This window comes from Camarhynchus parvulus, chromosome 2 (genome assembly GCF_901933205.1).
Source record: "Camarhynchus parvulus chromosome 2, STF_HiC, whole genome shotgun sequence".
In the NCBI taxonomy this organism is placed as follows: Eukaryota; Metazoa; Chordata; class Aves; order Passeriformes; family Thraupidae; genus Camarhynchus; species Camarhynchus parvulus.
The window spans coordinates 91,276,688-91,302,135 of record NC_044572.1 but is presented as its reverse complement, the minus strand read 5'-3'; the positions used below and the strand labels follow the sequence as shown (position 1 = coordinate 91,302,135).

At 40.2% G+C, this 25,448-nt stretch overlaps 2 protein-coding genes across 2 annotated transcripts in view; one reads left to right on the top strand and one right to left on the bottom strand.

Annotated features, from left to right (window-relative positions):
• The window catches only part of ERP44 (endoplasmic reticulum protein 44), a 47,651-nt gene extending 39,814 nt beyond the window's left edge, over window positions 1–7,837 (bottom strand). The window contains exon 1 of the mRNA XM_030971091.1: window positions 7,534–7,837. Coding sequence (XP_030826951.1) covers window positions 7,534–7,590 — 57 coding nt within the window. The 5' untranslated portion in view covers window positions 7,591–7,837. The remainder of the gene's footprint in view (window positions 1–7,533) is intronic.
• A 4-nt stretch (window positions 7,838–7,841) lies between these two features.
• The window catches only part of INVS (inversin), an 84,941-nt gene continuing 67,334 nt past the window's right edge, over window positions 7,842–25,448 (top strand). The window contains exons 1-3 of the mRNA XM_030971085.1: window positions 7,842–7,928; window positions 11,409–11,578; window positions 17,810–17,976. Of these exons, the coding sequence (XP_030826945.1) occupies window positions 11,473–11,578; window positions 17,810–17,976 (273 nt within the window). The 5' untranslated portion in view covers window positions 7,842–7,928; window positions 11,409–11,472. The remainder of the gene's footprint in view (window positions 7,929–11,408; window positions 11,579–17,809; window positions 17,977–25,448) is intronic.

Genomic DNA, 25,448 nt, shown 5'->3' with positions numbered 1-25,448 from the left:
ATTTTGGTCCCAAAGTGAAGCAGCTGGGAGACTCCAACACATAAAATGTGGAAAATTATATCTTCCAGGAAACAAGATTTTGGACCTTCTGTGTTTCACTTCATTACCACTGCTAATGCAACTTTTACATATATGACGGGGGCTCACACTAAATCCCATCTATAATCTACTACAATATTTATTTTTTACCTAAAAATATGTACCTCGCAGGACCATTGAATAAAGTGACAAGACTTGAAGGCACTGGGGTCTTAATTCAGTTCACTCATAAAACATGGCTCGGAAAGCCAAAAGGACCCACAAGAGCCTGCTGATCTTCAAGGAGAACCTCTTCAGAGCTCAAAACCAATCCACTCCGCTAGGCAGAAAGTTGGCATGGCAGAAGACTTGCACGGATTAACAAAGAATTTCTGGATGAGTTAAAAAAAAAAAAAGAGGGAGCAGACAGAAGGTAGAGGTAAGAAAAATACTTGGTAGGAAGACAGAAACACTGCTTGAGCTGGTAGCAGTCCAAACTCAGCTGGAGTTGAGAGAGGGATGTCAAGGTAAGCTGGCAACAAAAGGAAGAGAGGAAGAGTAAGAAAATTGTAGGCTGCTGCTCAGCTAGCAGGGGACATAGAGAGAAAGTACACAGAAAAGGCTTAGACACTCAATGTTGTCTTTGGCTGATTTTATACTGATGAGGTCTGAGCCCATAACAGAGTTCCAGGGAAAGAAACACTACTCACATGAGTAGAAAACCAAGTTAGAAAGCTCTTCTGCCACTGGGACGTATACAGTGACACAGAACCAGAACAAATGTCTTCTTCTCTGGCTCACCAGGAGAACCATGGAAACAAATTTTCTTTCCGGATGCCACATCCATCCAGCATATATTTGGAATAAGTAAATCAATCCGTTTTCTGTGGCAAGACATTTAGCTCTGTAAACAAGGAAAGAGTACTGGATGTTGTTTGCCTTGACTTTAGCAAGCTTCTAACACAGCACCTCAAAGGATCCTTAGACCTAAATTGTTGATGCATGCACTGAATAAGTGAACTATGAAGTGAGTGACACAGCAGCTGAACTGCTGAACTCAAAGGGCTGTAACCAAATATACCATGTCCAACTGGCCTCTAAGGAAGTTTCTCCAGACCAATACTGGGTTTGAGATTTGTCTGTAGTAATGACCACAAAGATGGAACAGAGATAGGAACCGGGTGAAGTGCTTTGTAAGCTCGAGGGAATATCTGCTATTCAAAGATATCTCAAATGGCTGGAGAAGAGGCTTGACAGAAACCTTGCAAAGTTCCACAAAGGCAAAGCCCTGTATCTCTGTTGGAATAACAGACTGGGAGCCAACCAGATGGAAAACAGCTTTGCAGAAAAGGTCTTGGGGAGCAAGTTGAACAGGAGTCAGAAGCATGACCTTGCAGCAGAGACAATCACACACTGGGCTGTGTTAGCAAAAGTGTAGCCAGAAGACCACAGGGAGTTATTCTTTCCATTCATCTGGCACTTGTGTGAGCACATCTGGAGGACTCTGCCCAGCTTTGGGACCACCTGTACAAGACATTAACATATGGAAGTGAAGCCCAGCAGATGGCTACGAAGGTGAGCAGTGACTGGAGATCAGGGTATACAAAGAGAAGCTGAGACAGCTGTATTTGTTCACCTTTAAGGAAAAGTTATTACTGCTGCTACCACCAACCTAATCAGAGGTTATAGAGTAGGCAGAGCCAGACTCTTCCCAAAGATGCAGTGATAGGACAAGAGACAATATATACAGTCCACACCTTCAGACAGACTTTTCAAAGAAAACTTGCAACAAAGTTTGGATTCAGTACCAAATCAGGTGACCAGAAAAGTTGCAAAACCTCCATCCTTGGAGTTCTATAAGACAATTGGAAAAAAACCTGAGCAATTCCATCCAAGTTAGTCTTGCACTGAGCAGGGAGTAATACCAAATGACTTTAAGAAATCCTTTAAAATTTAAATGATCAAACTTCCAGTGGCAATCAAAAAAACCAGACTCTACAACTTGATCCTATCAGGTAAACACAGTGAGATTCTTAATACTCTCCATCAAAGCTTTCTTGCTAAAGCCAGACACAGGTCAAGAAACAAGGGAGGGAAGAAACCTAGAACATTTACCATATTAACAACAGATGAAAAGGAGATTTACTGTGTTCAGCAGAAAAGGAGATTTACTGTGTTCAGATGAAAAGGAGATTTACTATGTTCAGCAGAAACCTTGCGCTGCATATATGATTACCAGTTATTTGCTGAAAGTATGCCCAGAGCACCTGACTTTAGGTAACCATGTACATCCTCGATGCGTTCACCATTCCAACCACTACATGATTTAAGGCACAGAGCACTGCACTTTGCGTTTTGCTTAGTGCCACTGTAGAGACCATTTTTATGTCCTATCAGCACCCACAGAGCAGATCTTAAGGATCACTACCATTAAAGGTCTATGTGCACGCATGTGAGGGAGCTTCCAGGTTTTTTCACTAGAAGAAGCTCCAAGTAACAGGTGCTTTTCTGGAAGACACAGTACTGGAACTTTGCACATGTTTTAATTCCTTGAATGGCTCTTAGCTATAAAGGGTGTATTATCAGGGTAGTCAGTTTCTAATTAGTAGCATATATAAAAATAGGAAAAATTATAGAATTCTCTCCCAGTATGCCTTGTTGCTTTTTGCAAGGCACTTTTACCAAAGCGTGGAAACAGTGCTACAGCTGGCTTGGAAAAACAGAGCATCCTCAACCAGCAGCAAAAAAAACATTCTGAGTTAGTGTTATAGTATAGCAATAACTTTGCAGAATAACAATATAACAAGAAATACCTGAGAGACAATGAATTTGAAAATAAAATTAAAGCTATTCAAACTTCTAAAATCTTATCTATGAACTTTTTTTAACTAGACAATATGAGCACATGGCATTACTAACAGTTTTGGAAAAGAAAATTGCATGTGTTCCTACCAATGGTTAGGATGCTCCTGATGAAGGAAGACATGTCAAGGAGAAAAGAAGGATAAAGGCAGAACTCTCAAAAGGAAATTTGATTTCACTTCTTCTCCTAATTCTCTATAACACACTTCTTCTCTACTTCTCCAGGAGCTTTCTCCAGTTTGGAGTTTTGGAAGACTATTCCTTAGGCTCTGATCTCTACACCCTGTATTGCTTCTGCTTACCTCCCCAAATGTTCCTGTGTTTCCTCCTCTAGACCACCAGAGAATTCACTCTCCAATGGGGTGGGGGGAATAATGAACGAGTTGTTGCTAATACATCCAAACCCACTTAAAGCATTATTAAAGCACTTGTTTTTGAATTATCTCTGAAGACTCTCCTGAAGAAGCTTTGAAGAAGGTCTGATATAAAATTTACAGCATATTTGTACACTTGCCTTATGCATGAGACAATTCCCACCCCCTTAAGCAAACAAAACATCTGGAAGTTCTAAAAGTGAAGCTTATAAAAGAGTCTGCAAGGTGAAAAATTGGTTCTCCTGAATAGCAGTATATAATCCTAAAGTCTTTCAAATGAAGTAGGTTTGATTAAACCATACAGAATGTGGTAATTCTGCTTTCTTGAGAGAGCAATCTAAGGGCAAGTCTCTTGCTTAGGAAAGCTGTCCTGCCAAAAAAACACAAAAAACCCCAACCAAACAAAACCCAAAGCAGATTATGGAGGTGAACAGTAAAGATATCAAAGGAAAAAGCAAGAAGTGTGTCATCACAGCCACCAGCAACAGAATCTCTGAGATCTTAGTGTCAGTAACTCATTTATACATTTTCCAGCATTGTTCAAGTCTTCTGTTCCAAGGAACAGTTCAGTTTCTTCTCCTCCCTCCTGAGCACTCCAAACAGGAAACTTGCCTCGCATAGCACTAAGAATACAAGTTGTCTTCACAGGAATTCAAGACTCCTCTGCTTCCCCTCTCCAAAGGGGAACGTTCCTCAGTTGCTTACTATTTAATTTAGAAATCATGGCAGATGATGGACAACTCAGAAGTCCTGTGCTACCCTTGAAGGGAACGTATTTCATTGTATAAGGCTCAGTGGCCTTAATTTTGCCTGTAATTACAATTTCTGACTCATGCTCATATTCAGAATATGGTATTTTGAGCAGTAGTCTCAATTACAAATTTAGTTTTCTAATACAAAGGCAGAGAGAGGCAAACACACAGCTATATGGTCTAGACATAAAATTTACAGAGCAACTTACTACACATTTAACACTAAGTTAAAAGACAATTTTTATTTAATTTTACTTTCATTATTTGGGTACTTGTTGTGATATTATCAAGACATGAAAGGCAGTGGCAGTAAAACAAGAAAGAAAAATATCACCCTACAGTATTTTTTCCAGTTAGGAACTTCCCTCTTCATTTCCCTCACTATCCGTTGGTGGTTTCCTCCAGTCACAGCTTTTGCTCAGGGGCACTGTGCCTGAGCCTCCCAGGGAAGCACTGAGCGATACAAGTGCCTCTCAAATACATGCAGAAGAAGCATGTGCAATAGTCTTGTTCCAGAATTTTCTTTAAAGGCAAAGTATACCTGACTGCGACTACAGGCAAACATACAGAATGATGGAGCAAAGCCAAAGAGTCACACCTTGCCTTAGGGGAGAACGTGATGAGCCATTCTCCCATCAGCATTTATTCCACTGTCTTGGATTCATCTTAAAGACGTGTCCTGCCCAGTATTAAGCAACATACCAACAAGGCAGAAACATCTCACTCTCCAAGGGCCCCATGACATTTCTGTGCATCTCTTCTTCCCGTCTTACAAACAAACAGCTGTACAAGACCCTCTGCAGTCTGTGCCATGCAATGCTCACCCCTCCACTCAGCTCTTGAGGCAGAGGTCATGCCAGCCTGCATCTCCCCTATCCTTTCTCCAGTCTCCTTTCAACTCCCAGCAGCCTAGTACAACGCTGAAAAGTTGGAAGGGCGGAGTTGTGCTGGGACTGCAGGTATCCCTTTGCACTGCAATCTCCCTCATGTCAACCCAAACTTCAGTGACACCAGGGAAGAATATTAGCATGAGACACAAAGCCCTCTTCAACTGCAGTGATCTCCTACTGTCAAACTTCAGACAAGAGAATTTCTTTTGATTTGACACTGTATATTTTCTTCTTTTTGCAGCATATTAAATTCCCAACTGGAAAAGAATTCCTGATAACTTCATTGCTACTACTAAGCAAGACCAGCTTAGTAAGCTGTTTTTGCAGCTACATATCATTGTGTATTCTGTCTTACAAACCCCTGATGTAACACTAACAAATTCACTTATCCACAAAATATGCCACGCTCCAAGAGCCTCTGTTAGGTGGCACACCCTTTAGATGAGGAGCAGAAGGCCAAGTTGCTCGCTGGTCTTAAGTATTCCATGCAGTTGGTAACAAGAAAAATAAAGTTACCAAACTTTAAAGCTTATCTGATACATCTCAGGGACATCAGGGACACCGAGTATCACAAGAAAACAAACAACACACAAAGTTTTTTCAAAGGAGGCTGCGGCCAGGTGGGGGGGCCGCCTCTTCAAACAACACAAAGTTTTTTCAGCCCTTCTAAAGAAAGAGGATCCCCTCACACCCCAGACTGCTTGGAACAACTTTTCCAAAACCTTTAACAAACCTACTAAAAGGAATGATTCATTGGCTTGATTCATGTAACTAGGCATCTTACAACACAGGACCATGGCTGATAAAATGACACTGAATAATTACACAGAAAACATTACACTTAATTGTATAAAAAAAAAACCAAACCTCTGAACTGTATTTTTCCTAAAGTTTTATGTATTCCATTCTTTTAAACGACATTAGAAATGGATTTAAATGACCCATATGCAAAGAAACAGCAGACAAAATACAGAGAAGTTGCAGATCAATAGTTGCAGTTATTTCCTGCTAGTTTTCTTTTTTGTTGGCAAACATAATTCTTATTGATGCATATTTAACTTGTATTGATCAACCGTGCCATGAACAAAGAAAACCTCACTGACTTCTGCCCACTTTTTCAAATTTGTAGTTGTCTATTTAATGGACCCATTCCATGGTGTCATTGAACAGTACATGCTCCTTGGTTTTGCTCATTAGTCTGTATGTAAAATAATAGTGAAATCCAATCTAGCACATAAGCAACATTGTTTTAATACACAGATGACTGAAAAGTATGAAGTTCCTAACTTCAGTCTCCCATATAGTCTTTTAGCATGCCATTGCCATATATACATGAACATTTCAAGTGTTTTTCTTCAAACCCTACCAATCACATGTGTTTTCTAACCCTGAAATGACAGCAAGTTCATACTATTTTACCCAGAGCTTACCCAGCTAGAAGTGCACATCTCAAAGGGATAATGAATACGAGTACTGTTCATTACAAAACCAGTACTGTTCATTCCTAACCAGTTCATCCATTTGTTAGCAGCTATATTACTCTGTACTCCTTCTTGGATTTCTAGAGTTCTATCTACCATTACCTCCAATTATTCTTTAATTTTCTGGCCCATTTTATTCTCCCAAATGTTTAAAATAGATTTACTAAAATCATTAGTATCTTAAGAGAAAAATCCTACCAAAATTTATTCACACAAGTTCCCCTTAGTTCTGCAAGTGACTTATATTATGAAAGGTCCAGAATCTGACCCAATACATCTCTAGAAAAGTAAGAATTAATCACCACACCAGCCTGGTTCCTCTTTCTTAAAAAAAAAAGAAAAGAAAAGAAAAAAAGAACTATAGGGCAGGCAAGTTATCTCCACAAAACACACACATCAATGATTGCATTTGTGTACTGGCAAAGCTGGAAGGTGGCTTAGGTCATGCATGTAATGCCAGCCTAAAAAAAGCCTAAGAAAAAAAATGCTGTAGTCTGTCAACTAAAGATCACAGAATCAATGAGGCTGGAAAGGGCCTCTGAGATAATCGAGCTCAACCTATGACCCAACACCACCGTGTCAACTAGACCAGGCACCAGGTGCCACATCCAGTCATTCCTGAACATCTCCAGGGACGGTGACTCCACCACCTCCGCGGGCAGCCCATCCCAGTGTCTAGTCGCCCTTGCTGCGGAGAGATTCCTCCTCACGTCCCACCTACACCTCCCCTGGCGCAGCTTAGGACCACGTCCTCCCGCCCTGGCAGAGGAGGCCGCCCCCCTCCTAGCCACAGCCTCTTTCAGGGGGCTGCAGAGGCGCCCCCGTTACGGCCGTTCCCGCCGGCTCCGGCAGCCGCGGAGCCGGGGCCAGGCCGCGCCGCCCGCCCGGACACTGCCCCGGGCCCGGGCCCTGGCGCGGCCCCACCCCGTGCGCGCAGCCTATCGGCCTCGGCCACACCGCCGGGGCCCGCTCGCCGGGGCCGCTCCCTCCCTCCTTCCCTCCCGGCCTCCCTCCCTCCTTCCCGGCCGCCGGCACCTGCTGGGCGGGGGAGGGGAGCGAGAGAGGAGCCCCGAGCGGGGCCCGCCGGCCACCCCAGCGCCGCCCTGCCCAAGCCGGCGCGGGGAAGGGAAGGGCAGCGGGGGCCGGCGGCTTTTACCAGGAGGAGCAGGAGGCAGCCAGGGTCAGGCAGGAGCGGGAAGATGGCGGGTCTCATGGTAGATCGGGCGGCCGGGAGCGGGGAGGGGAGAAGCGCGGCTCCCACTCTCCGCGGCGGCGGCGGCGGCGGCGGCTCCTGCACTTCCCCCCGTCGCCAGGAAACACCCGGGCAAGTTCCACCGCGGGGCCCGCGCTCCGCCGCGCGCACCCGGGGCACGCCGGGAAGCGTAGTTCCGGGAAGGGGAGGGCACGGAGCAGGAGGAGGAGGAGGAAAGAAACGAGGGGGAGAGAGAGAGAGAGAACGGGAGAGGAGGCGTGGAACCCAGAGCGCACCGGGGCTGCCCGCGGGGCGGCGCCTGGAGGCGGTGGCGCGATGAGGAGAAGGGCGGGGTGGAGGTGAGTTACGGGGCGCAGCTGCAGCGCCGGGCAGGGGAGAAGGGAGGGGAGGAAGGAAGGCGAGAGGGAGGCGGTCTGGGCGAGGCAGGGTTAACCCTTCCCGCTTTGGTGGCGCGGCTGTCCCGTGGCACCGCACCCTCTTCCGCTCTGGATCGCTCCGTGCCAGCCCCCAGCGGCTGTCCGCGTTTCCTTTGGATCCCGCCTTGTGCCTTCAGCCGGGGCTGGGCACGCGGGTTTGGCGCGGGGAGCAGGAGAAGGGGTGCTCAGGCACTGTGCTTCCTGTGGGCTTCGTGTCCTCGGAGTTGGGGAGGAAACTTTGTGCTTGGAAGCCTGTGTGTGACGGGGCTGGGCGGGTTGGGAAACTTCAGCTCGGGTGGAGCGTCTTCGTTGATGTTTATCCCTTGGCGCTTCCGCAGATTTGCGCTTTCTGTCGCTTCCTCAGCTATAAATGCTGAAAATGAAGAACACCCGAAGTTCAGGGCTCGGCCCTCTTCCAGTAAAACTTTGGACCTTACAGAATACGTACATGCTCTGAGACCTTGCAGAGCTGTCTCAAAAAGATGACAGAAGGCTGCGCTTTGCGTTTGTCACGTTTCCAGTGTGTACAATAGTGTAAGGAGGGGGACGGGGTGTAACACCATTTAGAGGAAAATCCTTCACATCAGCCTTTTTCAAGTTAGGGCTCGCTTGGTTTCATAGAAAGCCTGACAGGCTCAGACTTTGTGTGGCCCTGCAAAGATCTTGTGGCCTGTCAGTTTCATGAGCTGCAAACACTCTTGCACACATAGATATAAATACAAGTCATGTATTTTTTATAGTCTGAAATTGAAACTTGGCTTTTATCAGTTCTGCCATGACTACTTTAAGAACTTGTGCTCTTTGATCTGTAGAATGAACATCTTGTGCACTAACTCACATTTGAAAAATCTTTGATATTTTTTTCAAAGCTCAGTCTTCACTTGGAAAGTATCAATAAAATTTGATAGCATGATTGTGCTGTCATGTTTAAATTTTAACAACCTCATGTTTTGCTGAGCAGAAATGTGATGTAATTCTTGCTGTCTGCGTTACGCAAAGCAGAAAAAATACTGTGTTTGGTATGAAATTTCACACACACCTTGAAGAGGCCTTGGTGTCCATGTGAGTGTCCCTTCATTTTAAGTGGCTTGAGGAGTCTAATATTTTTCTACATGTTAGCTTAAAGAAGAAAAGTGAAATATTTACTTGATTCCAGTAATATGGTGCATATTGCAGATATTGCCAATTATGTAGCATTTTATAAGCAGACCTTTTGCTTATTTCTTGTTTTTTTACTGACTACATGTCTCATTTTTTTGTTAATGAGGATCTTTATCAAGCAAGTCTTCCAGACAGCAGTTCATCTGTTTGTTATATACATGAGAAAAATACCTGAGGAATGTTACAAATTTTCCTTTTCTAGTCCCTCTTGATATTTCAGAACTTCTCTGATGCAGAATTAGCCCGTTCAATGGAATCATAACACTTTACTAAGAATTGCTGTAGAGGTAATGGGTTGCTTCTCTCACCTGTATAATTACTAACACTTTATGCAGAACTCTTGCTTTCATGTGGAAACTATTAACATTTTTTCATTATTAATTCTCTTTTGTGTGCAGTCAGTTTTATGGAAAAATTATTGCTATTGTTATTGGGATATTTCTGGTGCTTCACTGAGTTCTTTGCTATTTGCTGAATTTTGTGCTGCTGCCCCTAGATTTCTTATATTTTAGTTTATTTGTTGTGAGGTAAAATGTGAAGGAAATGGAGGAACTAGATGGTAAGATCCCCTGAGAAAATGCTTGTGAAGGTGCTGGGGTCCATCAGTGCTGATCACTTCTTGAGCATCACCTCCTAAGGGTACAGGAGCTGGCAATTCCAAAATGTCAGAGGCAGAAAGCTGGCTTGGCTGACCAGGGATCTTTTGGAGCTAATGGAAAAAAGGAAGGTGTATGCCCAATGGAAGTAAGGTCAGGTGACACATCAGTTGATGGAATCCCTTTGGATTTCAGTAAAGCTTTCAATACTGTCTCTCAGAGTCTCCTCCTGGACGAAATGTCCAATACAGAACTGGATAAACAGGTCATGTAATGGGTGAGAAACTGGCTCATGGGTTGAGCACAAAGGGTTACAGTGAATGGAGTGACATCAGACTAGGAACCTGTTACTAGTGGAGCTCTGCAGGGCTCCATCCTCAGCCCTGTGATTTTCAATTTCTTCATTATTGACTTGGATGTGCAACTGGAAGGGATGCTAAACAAGTTTGCAAATGATACAAAATTGGGAGGAGCTGTAATCTCCCTCAAGGGCAAAGAGGCTCTGTAGAGAGAGCTCAACAAGTCAGGGGCCTGGGCAATCACCAACTGTGTGAGATTTAACGAGGCAAAGTGCCGGATTCTGCACCTGAGTGCATGGACAGACGGAGAATGGGATGCTGGAAAGCAGTGCTGTGGAAAGGGACCTGGTCAGTGGGAAGTTGAACCTGAGTCATCAGCAGTGCCCTGGAAGCATCAGGCACAGCATCACCAGCTGGGTAAGGGAGGGGATTGTCCTGCTCTGCTCTGCACTGGGGCAGCCTCACCTCCAGTGCTGGGGGCAGTTTTGGGTGACACAATATAAGAAGGATATTAAGCCATTAGAGAACGTCCAGAGGAAGGCTACAAAGATGGTGAAGGGCCTTGAGGGGAAGCTGCATGAGGAGCAGCTGAGGTCCCTTGGTCTGTTCAGCCTGGTGAAGAGGAGACTGAAGGCAGACCTCATTGCAGTCACAACTTGTGAGAGGAAGGCAAGGGGCAGGCACTGATCTCTTCTCTGTGGTCACCAGTGACAGGACACAAGGGAATGGCTTGGAGTTGTGTCAGGGGAGGTTTAGGTTGGATATCAGGAAAAGGCTCTTTATCCAGAGGGTGCTTGGGCACTGGAACATGCTCCCTGTGGAAGCAGTCACCAGCTTGACAGGGTTCAAGTGCTCAGACAATGCTCTTGCGCACATGGGATGACTCTTGGGCATGTTCATTGCAGGGCCAGGAGCTGGACTTCAGTGGTCCTTGTATGTCTGTTGCAGTTCGGGATATTCTGTGATTCTATATGCAGGACTATAGTAAATTGATACTTGATAACTAACTTTATTGGTTAAAGTTTGAATTAAAGCATTCATGGTGACACTCTGAAGAACACTCTGTTTGATTTGCACAGAAGCACTTTACAGACTTGGCAAAGCTTATGGACTGAAATTTGTGTTTAGGGCAATGAAACTACAATATATAGGTATATATTTCTTAATGCAGGCTTTTTTTCTGGTGAATTTTGGCTAGAAGTAGATTTAATTCACATATAAAACCTGTGTTTTTTCTTTTCTGTTTTTAACAGAAGTTTATTCTCTTTAGCATTGTTTGAATAATGTTAATGACTCATCATGAAAATAATTCTGTGTTATTAATGTGGTTTTGGGTTTTTTTCTAGAACTGAATATCTACAAAAAATGTTGGTGGCACAGATGTGACCTACAGTAATACCTTGAAAGAGTATGAATATTTCAGCAAACTGCCTCTTCAGTGGTTCCTCGTTAGCGTCTGAAGTGCATGCTGCTGCTGTTAATGGAGATAAGAGTACCCTCCAAAAGCTAATAGCAGGTAAATGTTTTCACTGTAGATGCATTTGGATTACTTCAGAACTGAAGCTTTTTGGTTTTGACTTACAGCTTAGATCTTAAAGATACTTCTGATGTCTTGGTTATATGTGCTTCTAGAATAAATGTTGCCCTGAAAATATGATTGATTTTTTCTTACTTTTTATTACCTGTTGCCTTTGATTGGTACTTCTTTGTGTAGTAAAACAGAAAATTGGTAAGTGATAGAACTCCTTTCAGGGAATTTGTAAGTTCTGGAGAAGTGCTTTGTGCCAAAATACTTTAGCTGCAAATTCTTAATTTTTTAAATTGCTTTTTGGGAAATTTGATAAATGTGGTTTTACAGATAATTCATCATTGTTTCTAAAGTTTTGTTACTGTGTAGTATGTGTGAAAATGAGCCAGCTTCATCTATTACTTTGATTCTGATAGACTGACAATGTTTCTCAAGAGAAATTAAAGGTAATGAGAGAGTCTAGTCTGATTGAATCTGAAGTTAAAAAAAAATCCCATCCATTAAAAAGCTCAGGATTTTGCCTTCCCTTGTCCTCTAGGAATGGTATGGCATTCCAGGTTAATAGTTTTTAAAATCAGTATATATTCTATGTTCCAAAACCAATCTTGCATATATTTGGAAGGCTGCCATATGATAGGTGAAGACTTGGATTTTTCAGTGTTTCTGATTAAATGCAATTCCAGGTGCTACTGAAGAAGCTCTATTTGCTCAGTATTTTTTGGAAAAACCTATTCCTGGAGCTTAGTAAGGGTTGAAGGACTGTGAAATAGTAAAAAGCGCAGGCTGTATTTATGCCACTTACTGTCACTTTTAACGTGTGTGAAGGATTTAATGTTAACAGCATGAAACCAGTAGTCACGTTTCTTTACCTATCTTCTGCTTAACTGTGTTGAAGGCAAGGTGAAGACTTGTGTGGATGTTTTGTCCAAGCTGCACAGAAAGTAGTAAGGGGCTCTTCTTTACAAGGTGTATCTAATTTTCTCAAAACATAACTAGAACTGATTTGACTCCAACAGGAACCTGTTTGAGGGAACTGACTATAGAAGCTGCACTTGTTGAAACAGTTTTTTGTTGGGCCTTCAACTGTATTTTCCCATATGATAGTTCAAACATATACTGTTTGCATTTAATGCTATCTCTTTGCTCTTTTAAAAAACATTTTATAAACAGCAGATGATATGGAGATACTTCTAGAAATCTGTGAGATTCAGCTACAAATTAGCTTAAAATACCCGAGTTTCTAAAAAACCCTTCTGCCTGCATGTAGAGGTGAAAAAACTGTGGGTTTTCAAATTCTGAAGAAGCAACAAAGAGCGTTTGCTAACTTCAGTGTGTTTTTGTTAATCTCCGTGCCAAAAGACGTATTTTTGGAAACATGAAGGAAGTATTATTTCTTGTTGCTGGTACATCTTGTCAAACATACCACAATACAGCCATTAGAACCAGAGAAGGAAATTGCTCTTCTTTCAACGATGATCATGCAGCAACAAGATAAAAATGCTGTTTTACTTTTGCATGGGAGAGAAAACTGCACAATCCTTGTAGCATTTGCTGTACTAGCAAAATCTGGCTTTTCTGCTTTGCCGTGTTTTGACAGGATATGACACAGACCTTACTTTTTCCAGAACTGGACCAAAAAGAAAAAAATAAAAAAAACAACCCAAAACTTCACGTATTGCCTAGCAGAAGAAGAATGCATTAAAGTAATATTTTTAGCTGTTTACCAGTCACTGTTTAAAGTATAACTTGATACCAGAAGCAAATTGAGCAATTGGTGCTTTTCACTGAATTTCATGACTGCATTCAGCAGCAGCAGCTAATTCAGGACAGTACTCTAGTGTTATGTCTGCTGGATTGCTTAAAAACACTTCTCTAATACAGCCAAGCTCTGCATCTTGGATACGTAGCTAGAGGTGGATGCAGCAATGGAAAGTCCTGACTTTCTCCTCCTTTCAGGGAGGCCCTTTTAGCCCCTAAATTCATTATTACTTTCCTCCTCATGCTTTGTCTGTTCAGTTATTAACATAGGAGGGGCATAGAGGCTGGCCAAACTGTCCCTTGGAGCAGCCCCTCAAAACTCTTTGGTGATTTTTCCTGCTGCCATCTGTAGCTTGGTGGAGTGTATGTGGCTGTATACAAACATAGTTGCTTTATTTGCATATAATTAGAGTATGGATGAATTTTAAAGGAACAGGTGTTTGAAATAATACAGTGTGTTCTGGATAATGTGTTCCTTTTGACACCGTGTGCCAGAAAGAGGCACAGAGGGAATCAAAGGTAGGTAGAAAATTTATTTAGAGAAAGGGGGGCTTTGGAACAAAGTATATCTCTATGTTAACCACTGCTAATGCTTAATCACAGGACTTTCTAAAAAGCCTGTGGGTTAAATGCCATCAAGTATATGCCAAGTGTTAATTATATAATCAGTGTTCTGATAGAAATGTGCTAATTGTTTGCATTGCATGAGTTGTCCTGTGCTGTATCATGTTGTTTTAGATTTGTATGTTCTAGTGCTTTGGGGAATGCTCGCAGTATTTTCTTTCCTGTGTTTTGCACAACACTGAACTTGTCTTTAATTAACAATTTTTCAGTGTTAAAATCCATCTGTATGATTTTGATCCTAGGGAAAAAGCGAGTAAAAGTTAATTTTGTATTTGGATGATCATTTTCCATTTTATGCTTTGGAAAGAGGCATTTAATTGTTTTAATTGTTTAAAAGAACAAAATAATGATTATAATAGTCATTATACTGAAGTGTCTGTTCAGTCCAGCTCCTCATTCTAAAACCCTTATCATGCCTTGCTTGCATCCAAATGCTTCTAAATCTCTGATGTGATGTTTCATTGTAAATTTTAACTAAACTATGGGTTACAAATATGCAGTTGTGTGCTATTGTTTGATCCTTCTCGCTACTTGTCTCTTGCCTGTTCTACATTGCGGGAGGTAGGATAAATCTCAGGTACTGTAGCAGGCAAGATTCTTGCAAGTGACAAGAAATGGTCTATCTTTTAATAATTAGGGAGAATTCACACCCTCCTGGTGCCCTTTCTCCTTTTCTGGTTTGAAAAATGCATAGAAATGTTAAGAGTCTAATATGACTGTTTGCATAGGGTGTGAGGAAGTGAATGAAGTACAGCTGTGAGAGTTAAATTTTGGACTTGGGCCCTGGATTCTGTTGTGATCATGACCTCTGTTGGCAATAAGCTTATGGAATGCATATTCTGGTGGGCTGAGAACTTTTATTCTAAAAGGGAATGGATCTAAAATTTCTTTATTAGGCAGATATGTGAAGAGAATTTATTTTTGCCAAAGCACATTTTAGGTACACCATGTACCTTAATGTGAATGTTTTGAAGGCTACCTGTGCTTTCTTGATTACAGAAATGGTAATGTGCTGCAGCTGTGATGTTCACAAGGTGTTGTGGCTAGTGACTTTCTTCAGCTTAATCTCCCCTTAGCACCTGATGGTGATCTAGTAGCTCCTAGCCCTTGTCCTGTCTCTTAACCTGAGCACAAAGACACCCTTTTAGGGAAATGCTCACAGGATTTTAACCATTCTAAGGGCCTTACAGAGCCCTGGTAAACAGCAGGAGAAAATCTGCTGCTAGCTGAAGATAGTTTCTTTACCTTCAAAAGTAGTGCAGGAGCTTCAGGCAAATTACTGGCATCAAGTTTTGAGGCTCTTGCTCATGTTTCCCCTCAGACTGTATGCAGTCATGGAAACTCCTTGTCATCAGCTACATCACTTTTTGGGAACTGAAAATGAACATAGATATCTGTTGCTCTATTTAGTTATGTTGCATTTGAGCTTTAGGCCATTTTTGCCTGTTGTTAGTCTCTAAATCTTTTATATATATATATATATATATATATATATATATATATATATATATATATATATATATATCCACTAACAGAAGGGGAACTGGAATTTGAGAGAAAGGTGCTGATTTTGGACCCTGCTGATTTAAGAACCAGTGTTATCTGAGCATAAGCCCATGTGCTTGTGTCTTTTGGGGAGAAATTAATGTTTATGTATTTCTCTTAATATATTTGTTCAAGTCCCATCAGCTTCAAGCAATTTAAGACACTGTTGAGGTTATGTTAAAACTTAGCAGTGAAATGTGGTTTAGTGATGTCTAAGTGAGCATGTTGAACAGATACTGGAAGAGCACCTGAATGTACATAGTTAATTAGAGAATCTGGCTTCTTGGTTGGGAACAGTGACATGTTAAATCATGCTTGGCACTGCAGTGTATGCTGAGGAGCAGGCTAAACAGCAGTGTGAAGGTGAGTATTATAACGCAAAAAGGTGTTCAGAAACCAGCCTGTTCCTTAGAAAGCTAGATGTAGGCCAGTATGTGGTATTTTCTGGGTCCCCCATGGCAGGAAGGAAGGATAAATCTGACTCCATGTTCTTAGAAGGCTAGTTTATTATTTTATGATATTATATTAAAGAATGCTATACTTAACTATACTAAAGAATAGAGAAAGGATACAGACAGAAGGCTAAAAGATACTAATGAAAAGCTCGTGACTCCTTCCAGAGTCCCAACACAGCCTGACCGTGATTGGCCATTAAGTTAAAACAATTCACATGAAACCAATTAAAGAACCACCCTTTGGATAAACAATCTCCAAACCACATTCCAAAGCAGTAAAACACAGGAGGAGTAAATGAGATAATATAGTTTTCCTTTTTCTCTGAGGCTTCTCAGCTTCCCAGGAGAAGAATCCTGGGCAAGGGGATTTTTCAAAAATGACGGTGACACCAGTAGAAGACTTCTTGTGGGATTTTTTGGAGGTTGTTTGTTTGTTGTTTTGGTTTTTAGTAAACTGCTAGTGGCATCAAGATTAGTTGTAAAACCAGTGGATTGTCAAGGTGAAGTGGCAATCAGAGAAGACAAGTCCACAGGTGAAGAATAAAAAGAATTGTTCTCTATCTGCATCACAGAGGAGTTTGGAAATGTTCTTAAACTTTTTTCCAGAGCAAAAAGACTTTTCTCAATGCAAATCACACTTTCAAGGCAAAAAAAAAAGTGTTATATAGTGAATCATGTGATTGACATGGTAATCACTCTATAGTTTTAAGGAACTAAAAAATGTACTGAGTGAGTAAATGATTTCTCTAACTGGCAATATCCTACTTGACAGTGTTTTTTGTAAGTGGCTTGATTGGTAGGGAATGAATTTTAATTCTTTATATTCTCCTTGATTCATATTTAATCTCCTTGATTCTTCTTCTGGGTGAATCAATAGAAATTATAATTAAGAATAAAATTACTGGATATGTAGATAAGTATAATATGCTGGGGGAGAGCAAAGACTGTGTAAAGAAGCAGCGTGCTTCTGCTGGAGTGCTTTTGAGGCATCAGCAGTCATGCAGACAAAGGAATAATTAAAAAGCAAAACTAACTTGCCTGTAAAATTCAGTGTTCCTAGGGTAATTGTAGACAATGGTTCTCTGTTGGAGATCTGGAGAATCTGGATGTGTGTGGTAGTTGATAACCATGAAGTTAAAGGTGCTTGCCTTTATGTGGTGACATCATGGAAATATGAAACTTTATAGTGAAACTGCTTTGTTTGGAGGGTTTTTTGGGCTGTGAATAGGAATAATATTTTGATTCTTTTGAATAGGATCTGAGATTACTGCCTTACTAACCTTATCAATTCAATAAAGCTTGAGAAGTATTTTAGTAGTTTCCATATTGTAAGGCACCCTGAAGTAAATGATGGTATTGATGTAATATTGATGTTTATGCTTTTAAAATAAACATTACTGTGAGTAGGCTTCAAAGTTTGCTTTAGCTACAGTGTTTACAGTTTTCAGGAGGTCTGTTTGGCTTCTATGCTGTTGATATTTTTTAAACTAATCTGTGCAGCAGGATTGATGTAACTATTTGAAAGTTATTTATAGTTATGCCACTGCAGAATCTTACTGGTGGTGGGTGTATTCATAGAACTGATGTTTTCTGAATGTACTTTTTTCTGCAAATATATTTTGAAATATTCTGTAACTATCAGTAAAAGTAGGACAAAATGTAATGACTTTGAGTTTATCATATACTCCATTTTTTGTTCAGCCTAGTCACGTTCTAATGAGATACCTGCTGTTCATATTATAGTAAGATGACTTTTTAAATTAAAAAGTACTGCTTTTAGCTAGATACTGATATACTTTACTGGTTTAAATGGGTGCTTTGTTTTGGTTTTTTCCAGGAAACTCTGAGCTGAAAGATAAAGAGGACCAGTTTGGAAGAACTCCCCTTATGTACTGTGTGCTGGCTGACAGGCTGGACTGTGCAGAGGCTTTGCTGAAGGCTGGAGCTGATGTTAACAGAGCAGATCGCAGCCGAAGGACTGCTCTCCATCTTGCTGCACAAAAGGTAATTTCTCTGAAGTGCTCATGAAGTCAGGGCTTTCAGCACAGCTGGGAGGTGGGCTGACCCTGGCTGGACACCAGGCACCCGCCAAAGCTGCTCTATCATTCTTCTCCTCAGCTGGACAGCAAAGAGAAAATATAACAAAAGGCTTGTGGGCTGAGATAAGAGCAGGGAGAGATCCCTCACCAGCTCCTGTCATGGGCAAAATAGGCTCGACTTGGGGAAATTGGTTTACTTTATTACCAGTCAAATCAGAGTAGCATAATGAGAAATAAACCCAAACCTTGAAATCATCTTCCCCACACCCTTCTTCCTGGGCTTAACTTAGCTCCTGAATTCTCTACCTTACCCAGCAGTCAGTGGTGCTGGATGATGCTGTCAGTTCTTTACTGTCTGTTTTTCCCTCTACAATCTGTCCAGTTACATTGTCCCCCTGAAGAAGTGCTAAAGGAAGTATTCAACAATAAAATAAAAGGCAATTGAAAGTATAACTTGAGAACTGCAAGAAATTTTGAGTGTGGTTAGGCCTGGAGGAAGTATCCACTGTCTCTCCACAGGAGACTAAGCAGGCTGCTGATAGGGGGGGAAGGGGAGTGGCTTTGGCTGCTAACCCAGACATTTGAGTTCATAAACTGTGAAAAAGACTCCACAGAGAAAATCAGAAATTCAAACTGAAGCAAACAGCCTTTTTTTTACTATTTAAGTTTTTATGGTATGTTTCAAACCATAACTGCCCAAAAATTAGCATTTTTTTGTCTGTGTTAGTTTTTTGGTACTAGTTAGACAACTTGCCATGATTTTCATAGCAAACCATTTCCATATATATCTTGTCACCCGTTCGTAATCGTTCGCATTTTTCAGATGTTTTAATACAATCTGCATTTCTTTATAATTTTATTTTAATTACGTTTATGTAAAGGCAGCTGTAGTATAGTCATGGTATCCAGTAAGGAGTAGTTAAATAGAAAACAGTCTTGGGAAGACTATAATAAGGTGATATTCTCCGGATACATTTGCATAGAAGTCCATAGGGACGTTGTGGCCTGTGTTACTGCATCCCATACAGGGAAATAAAGTGTTGTAGGTTATAGTTGACTTGAAATAGACTAATTCATCTGCTTGGTTGCATACCATTACACTCTGATGAAAATAATTCAGTCATCATCATAACCTTGTTTCCAGGATTAATTTTGTATTTCTAAGGGACCAACCAGCTTACCATGAATGTTGTTGTTTCAAAGATAGGTATTTCATAAAAGCAGCAATGTCAGAGACTTAAAAAATTGCTGTGTCATACTTTACTGTATTCATGCAGGCATTCAGATTTTATGATGTGATGGACACGTGAACATTTTAACCATTTAAAAAGCTGAATTGTACAAATTATGTTTTCCCCAGATTTTTAAAATAAATTTTAGCATATTAAAACAATAGAAATTCTTGTCTAAATCTTTGTCTGAATGTTCATATTGTGGATATTTGTATTGTAGCAATTCAAGACAAGAGAGATTTTGCCTTGGCTAATATCCTCTAACTGCATGTGCCCTCCATTTCCTTATGCCTTGCTTCAATCCTGAAAGTGCAGATTGTAGCATGGGATACTTGGACCGTCTTAGGTGGATTTTCAGTTGACAGTGCAAATGAGAAGGAAGGTAAAACAGCATGAAATAAAGATTTTAGCAATAGATTTTATGTAGTCACACACTTACTGTGTAAGGTGCTAGATAGATGTGATGCACTCCATAGCAAAAAGGGTCAGGAAACAGCCCTTGCAACTGCTTTTTATTTGCCTCACTTAGCTGTCCTCTAAAATTCCCTTCTGTGTCTTCTGAGCAGTTGCTTGCTATTCATGTCAGCTTATGAAATTAACATTTCATGTGTGTGAAATTTTGTCTGTGGTCTTTCCATATTAACATTTTTAGATCTACATTTCTGTTGTGAGTGTCTTCTGAAAAATACGTAAAATTAAAATTCAAGACAACAATCTAATGTTTCATGCAGTTTTGGCTGTTTAAATAATGTTTTGCATTCTGCTTATATCTTGCTGATACTTTTGGATTATATTCCAATTTTTTTTCTCCAAAAGTAAAATTTCTCAGTACAGCTGACTTTCAGATAGAAAAATAAACATGCTGTGAGATCACCCATTTCCAAAGTTGTTTTGTCCTTGTTGGTTAATCATGAATATACATATTACCAGGATCACTGTATGGTTTTTGTTGTGCTCAAGCTTGAGTCAGTAGCTGTCCTGTGCTTCGTCAAAACCAGATTCACATGACTTTATAAATCCCCATTAACTGGTAGTCACAGGTACAAGCTGTTTAGAAGGGCAGTGCTTGGAGATTCAGATTCCTAAATTGTACTTGTGCTGCATCCTAATTTTCCTTTTCTTTGAAGAGAGAAGCTAAGTTCTCTGAAATATTAAGACCTTTACATGCAACCAGTGAAGAGGTAGGAAAGAAAAGACACTTCTTTCTACACTGATGCTAACTAAAGCAGATGGAGGTAAAATTAAGGAAGGTTTCTTGAGTCAGAACCTTCCTCTCTAAGTACGAGGATTACTTTTGCTGTTCTTTGCTGTCTCTTTGAAGAGCTTTTGGGACACCTTGCTCATCAGATCACAGCAGACAGGCATTCTGAGGGCTAGAGTTTGTTGCCAGAATATTTGAGATTCCTTAGGTCATCATTCTGCAGGCTGCCTTTATGTGTCCCGTTGCACTTGTTCCTCTGAAACAGTCTTGCAGCTGATTTCACAAAAAGTGGTCTCTGCTGCCTTTCTTTGGGAGCCTCAGAACTGTTTCAGAGGCAAAGAGTTTGTGAGAAAATGCTCTTCTAATGCCAAATAGAATCAATGATTTAGCTGCTGTGGAATGAAGATAGCTGAATGTCTTCATTTGTGTGTTTGGATTCAAGATGGTGTCTCTCCCATTAGTAATTCTGGTTATCATAAAAACAATTGGTTTTGTTCTCTGTAGGATGAGGTGAAACTGTCTCCATTTTTCTGTCTGGAGATTTCAGCATAAGAGAACTGCCAGTTCATGTCTTTCAGTCTTAGTAAAATTGCTTGTGGGTTTTTTAATTCCTATAATAGAACAAGTATTCAGAAATGTGGCATTGACCTGAATTCTGTCATAAATCATCAGAATTAAGTAAAATGGATTAGGACTTCAGTTGCTTTTCTTCTCTAGGATGGATTTCTGTTTGGATAGCACTTAAATGAGCAACTGTAAGACATCATGCCTTTAACACTTGCAAAATTAGCTTCTGGCTCAACCTATGTGAGTTGCAAAGCTGGCTGTACTGGGTGAGTGCGTGTATGCATGCACATATGTACATATCAGCTCTGCATTATATTTTATTCTTAACATCCACCTCTCTGCAAGTTTTATGCTTCCATCATGTTTGTCATTATTGTTACATAAGGAGTTCATTCTGTAAAAGCATTTCTTCCAGTCCTTCAAAATGCCAACAATCGCATCTAGTGTTCAAAATGCAGATTGTTATTTGTTTTTAGTACAGAGTTCTTCCGAAATTATAGGTAAAGATTTTGGCACTATCTATATGGTCATATAAAACATTATCTGATGGATAGTTTAACAATAGCTCCTTAATCCTTTTTCTGTTCTCTAAGTCCTTCTGAAGTAGTTACTGTCTTACTTGCAGTTGTGTAGTTGATCTTCTCCCAATGTTGTGGTGCACTCCAAGTGCCTTTGCTTTGTTTCACAAATGTCCTAGAAGACATCTTTCAGAGCCATGGTTTGTTAAAATAGCTCTCTTTTGATTTGGGTGTCAATAAGCAGTACCAAAATGTTTGCACTTGCTATAAAAGCCGTGCACAGTCTCTAGCAAAACTATTTCTGGCAGCATACCTAGGCAGACTGGCCAATGCTTTTACATGTTCTTTCTGCTCCAAGGGTTTCAACACAGGTAAGAAGTGATCTGATGATTTTGGTACCTCTGTCTAGTGCTGTTTTAATAACCAGGCCGTATTTACCAGTCAGTGAGGAAACTCATGTCTCAGAACTCAGAGCTGCTGTGTCATCCTGGTCTTGCCATGCTTCATTTAAATGGTTTTTGTCGCTGGACCATGTCTACAAAGCAATAGTTTGGTGAAAAGCTGTCAGGTTCTCATCTCAACATCTGTTCTGATCTCAACAGAAGATTCTTATAATCTCTCTGTCTCAGATTTCACTAGTGACATTCTGGACTATTTGCAGTAAGTAAGGCTTTGGATATTCACTTACTACCCTTGTCACCTTTCTAAGACAAAGCATTCTGACACCTTTCTTTGCAAAAAGTTCCTGAAATTAATAAGGCATGGTCAGAAATCTTGGCCGTACCATTGGAAACACTAATGCTTTTTGAGGAACACCTGTGTTTATATATTGCAGTGATAACCTTTGATGAGTGGGTGTTTCATGCTAATAATTATGTTCTTAATGGTTAGTCCTCTGTTTAGTGATGGGCATCCTTTGTATTACAGCTTTTAAGTTTTATACATCTTTTGGTCTGAAAAAGATTTTTAGCTTGAATAAAGAGATAGTTTAACTTTCTGTGTGCTTAAATGGAACAAGTATATCTTTGTTTCAATGGAAAATAATATAGTACAATGCAATGTGAGATGATGGGCTGAGAATAATATCATGTAACTAAAAATTTACATTGCAGACATCTACATATGAGCTAGTCATGTAGATAACTTAAAAGTTATGCACTTGAGGGTGCAGTCATTCACCCTAAAGAGGGATGAGTACTCTAGGGCACACTGACTAGCTGATTCTTTCTTTTAGGCATCTGTCTGATGTAGGTTTTTGTATTGTCAATGTTGTAATTGTGACAAATTAATCTCACCCAAGGCATACATTTTTTTAGCAATCCATTTTCTGATTGTCCTTGACATGATCTTTCATAGGATCTGTCTTTCTTTCATCAGCCTTATGATGGAGATGATTCAGTCTTTGTAGGCAGAAGGCCATGCAAATTAAGTTATTTGGTGTTTTTCCTTTTGGATTTTATTCTGTTCCACTCCTTTGGTCTCTCTTCTCAAGTGGACAGGTCTCATAAGCAATTTTGAAAGGGTGCACACCCCTTAAAAGAATAAGGGGCAGATCAAGTCATTAACTTAATAAAATTTAAATTAAAAGCACTCAAACAAAAAAACCCTTAAAAATACAAACCCACCAGAAAATGATACAAATTATTGCAGGAGTGCACCTGCAAAGATTGCCATGGGAGTTTCAGAGGGTGGTTGTAACTTCCTGAACACGGATGTAATTTACTGGGAACTGAAACTGTGACTGATTGCAACAGAAGTAGAATCATTAGCATAATTTGTCAGTGATTTTGCTCTGAGGAATTGTAGTACAGATTTGTATATGGGTACAGATTATTTAAGCTTGTAGAACTTAGATTATTGTGAAATAAACATGCTGTGGGGATTTGAGTACTGGGATTACAGTTTAACAACAGGCATTAATTTCCAGTTGCAGGCATTTTGCATTTGTAGCAATTTGCTTCTAGTATTAAATTGCAACTTTTTGAAACACCCACATTTGATACTTATGAATGGAAATGTTTCTGCATACCCAAAATACCTGTATATGTTTTATAATTTATCTTACATTAAGTAATTCCAGTTTAATTTAAGGAGTGCGGGGGAAAAGCAGGCCTGCCTCTTTCAAAATTTCTCACAGGGGATGCTTACTTATTAGCAACCTGTTTACTTTGGGGAGTCATCTACCTGAATCTTTCTGAATACTTTAGGCACAGCTTTTTGTGCTCATAGGGATAGAAGAAAAAAATGCAATTTTTTTCGTTGGTTTCTAATAATATGCCCTTCAAATAATCTGTCAGGATGCTTAAATGTCAGGAGGATATTAATTTTGGCTTCAGGAAGATTAATACAGCCCCAGAGGGAAAATGTGACTTTAGTAGCGTTAAATATTGTATAGCTTTTATTATTTATTTGCTAACATGGTTGTTGATAAATAACAGTACATCCAGGATGCAGTTAGGAATTCTGTGTAAAGTAGGAGGATATGTTTTAATGGTCTTTGATTTTTTTTAACTATAAAAAATGGTTGTTCCTGTATACTCAGCAATAACAGTAAAAGTAAAGTAAAAAAAGACAGCCTGTAGCAAGCATTAGACATGGTAGAAAATTAGAAACACAAGGTAGTCTTTAGTTCACTTATTTTATGAAAGTTTATTCCCAAGTCTTATCTAATGAGTACAGTCAGGTTGGTCCAAGAGCTGCAAAAAGACATTTTTTTCCATTTCTTGAGCAAATAAAAGGTGTTTGTATTAAAAACTCTTGAATTAACTTGCCTGGGAGCCAGTTTATACATTTTTCTCTCATTACCTTTTCCGAGATGTATTTCCTGGAGCTGTGGTCTCTCAGATCTTTCATAAGGCTTTATTTGATCTGCATAAAAGAGCACATGTGCTTCTAACTTTCTTTCCCAATCTATGTAATGAAAATAAATTATCATGTCAGAGACAATGGTGGCCAGTTCATGTTCTTGTTTTCCTCAGGCCAATAACCTTTTATGATGTTTCCGCTTAACTGAGAGCTCATAGTGAGTAATATTAATTCTATGCGTGTAGGTTCCTGAAATGTAAATGAGCTTTACATTCATTCTGTGGTATTTTCCTGTGAACATACAATTTGATTAAATGTGAGAAATCTGGACACACCAGGGTGTGAAACAGGACTGTTTGCCTACCTGCCAGAAGAGTTGATTTTTTTTTTAGCATGTGGGACTGTAGTTTCCTTTGTGATTAATTCAACCACAGACAATAACCATGATACAAATGTTTTCTTTAGTTTCCTGAACAATGAGTTCTCTCTAGTGAATGTGGCCTGAAGTTGCTCAAGGGTGGAAGGCAGAGTAGTTCCTTGTGTGTGATTTGTGTGTGTTATACTAGAGATAAGCTGTCCTAGCTACCAAGGGGTTGGTACCATCCACAGCCTTCCCCTGAGCCCTTTTCACAGCTGTAGAACTGCTCACTGGCCAGTGAGTTGGACAGAAAATGAACTCTACAAAAGAACAATTAATTTTCTGCCTATTTAACACAAGGCCTCATGTCCCCAAATTATTTTTGCTATTGGTTGATACTACCATTGGTTGATCTGTGCTGCAAGCCCTATTGAAATGGTTAAAAATAGTTACAGGAAAAATTTAAGAAGAGAAAATTTGCATTGTTACAGAGATCTGATTCCCAGTACACTCCCCAAGAAAGTTGTGCTGTCACTGCTGAGAATGAACAAAAGAACAGAGACTTTGCAAGGCTGGAATTTCCTAAATGAACACTGACATAATGAAGAATATTCTTAAAACCATAGGTAAGAATTTTAGCATCCTGTTTGAGTTCAGGAAGGATGGGAGCCCTTTTGAAATTAGTGTTTTTCTGTGTTTGATAAATTGCTGCTGTGACTCTCTTTCAGGATCTTGTATGTATTTCCTAATTCTCCT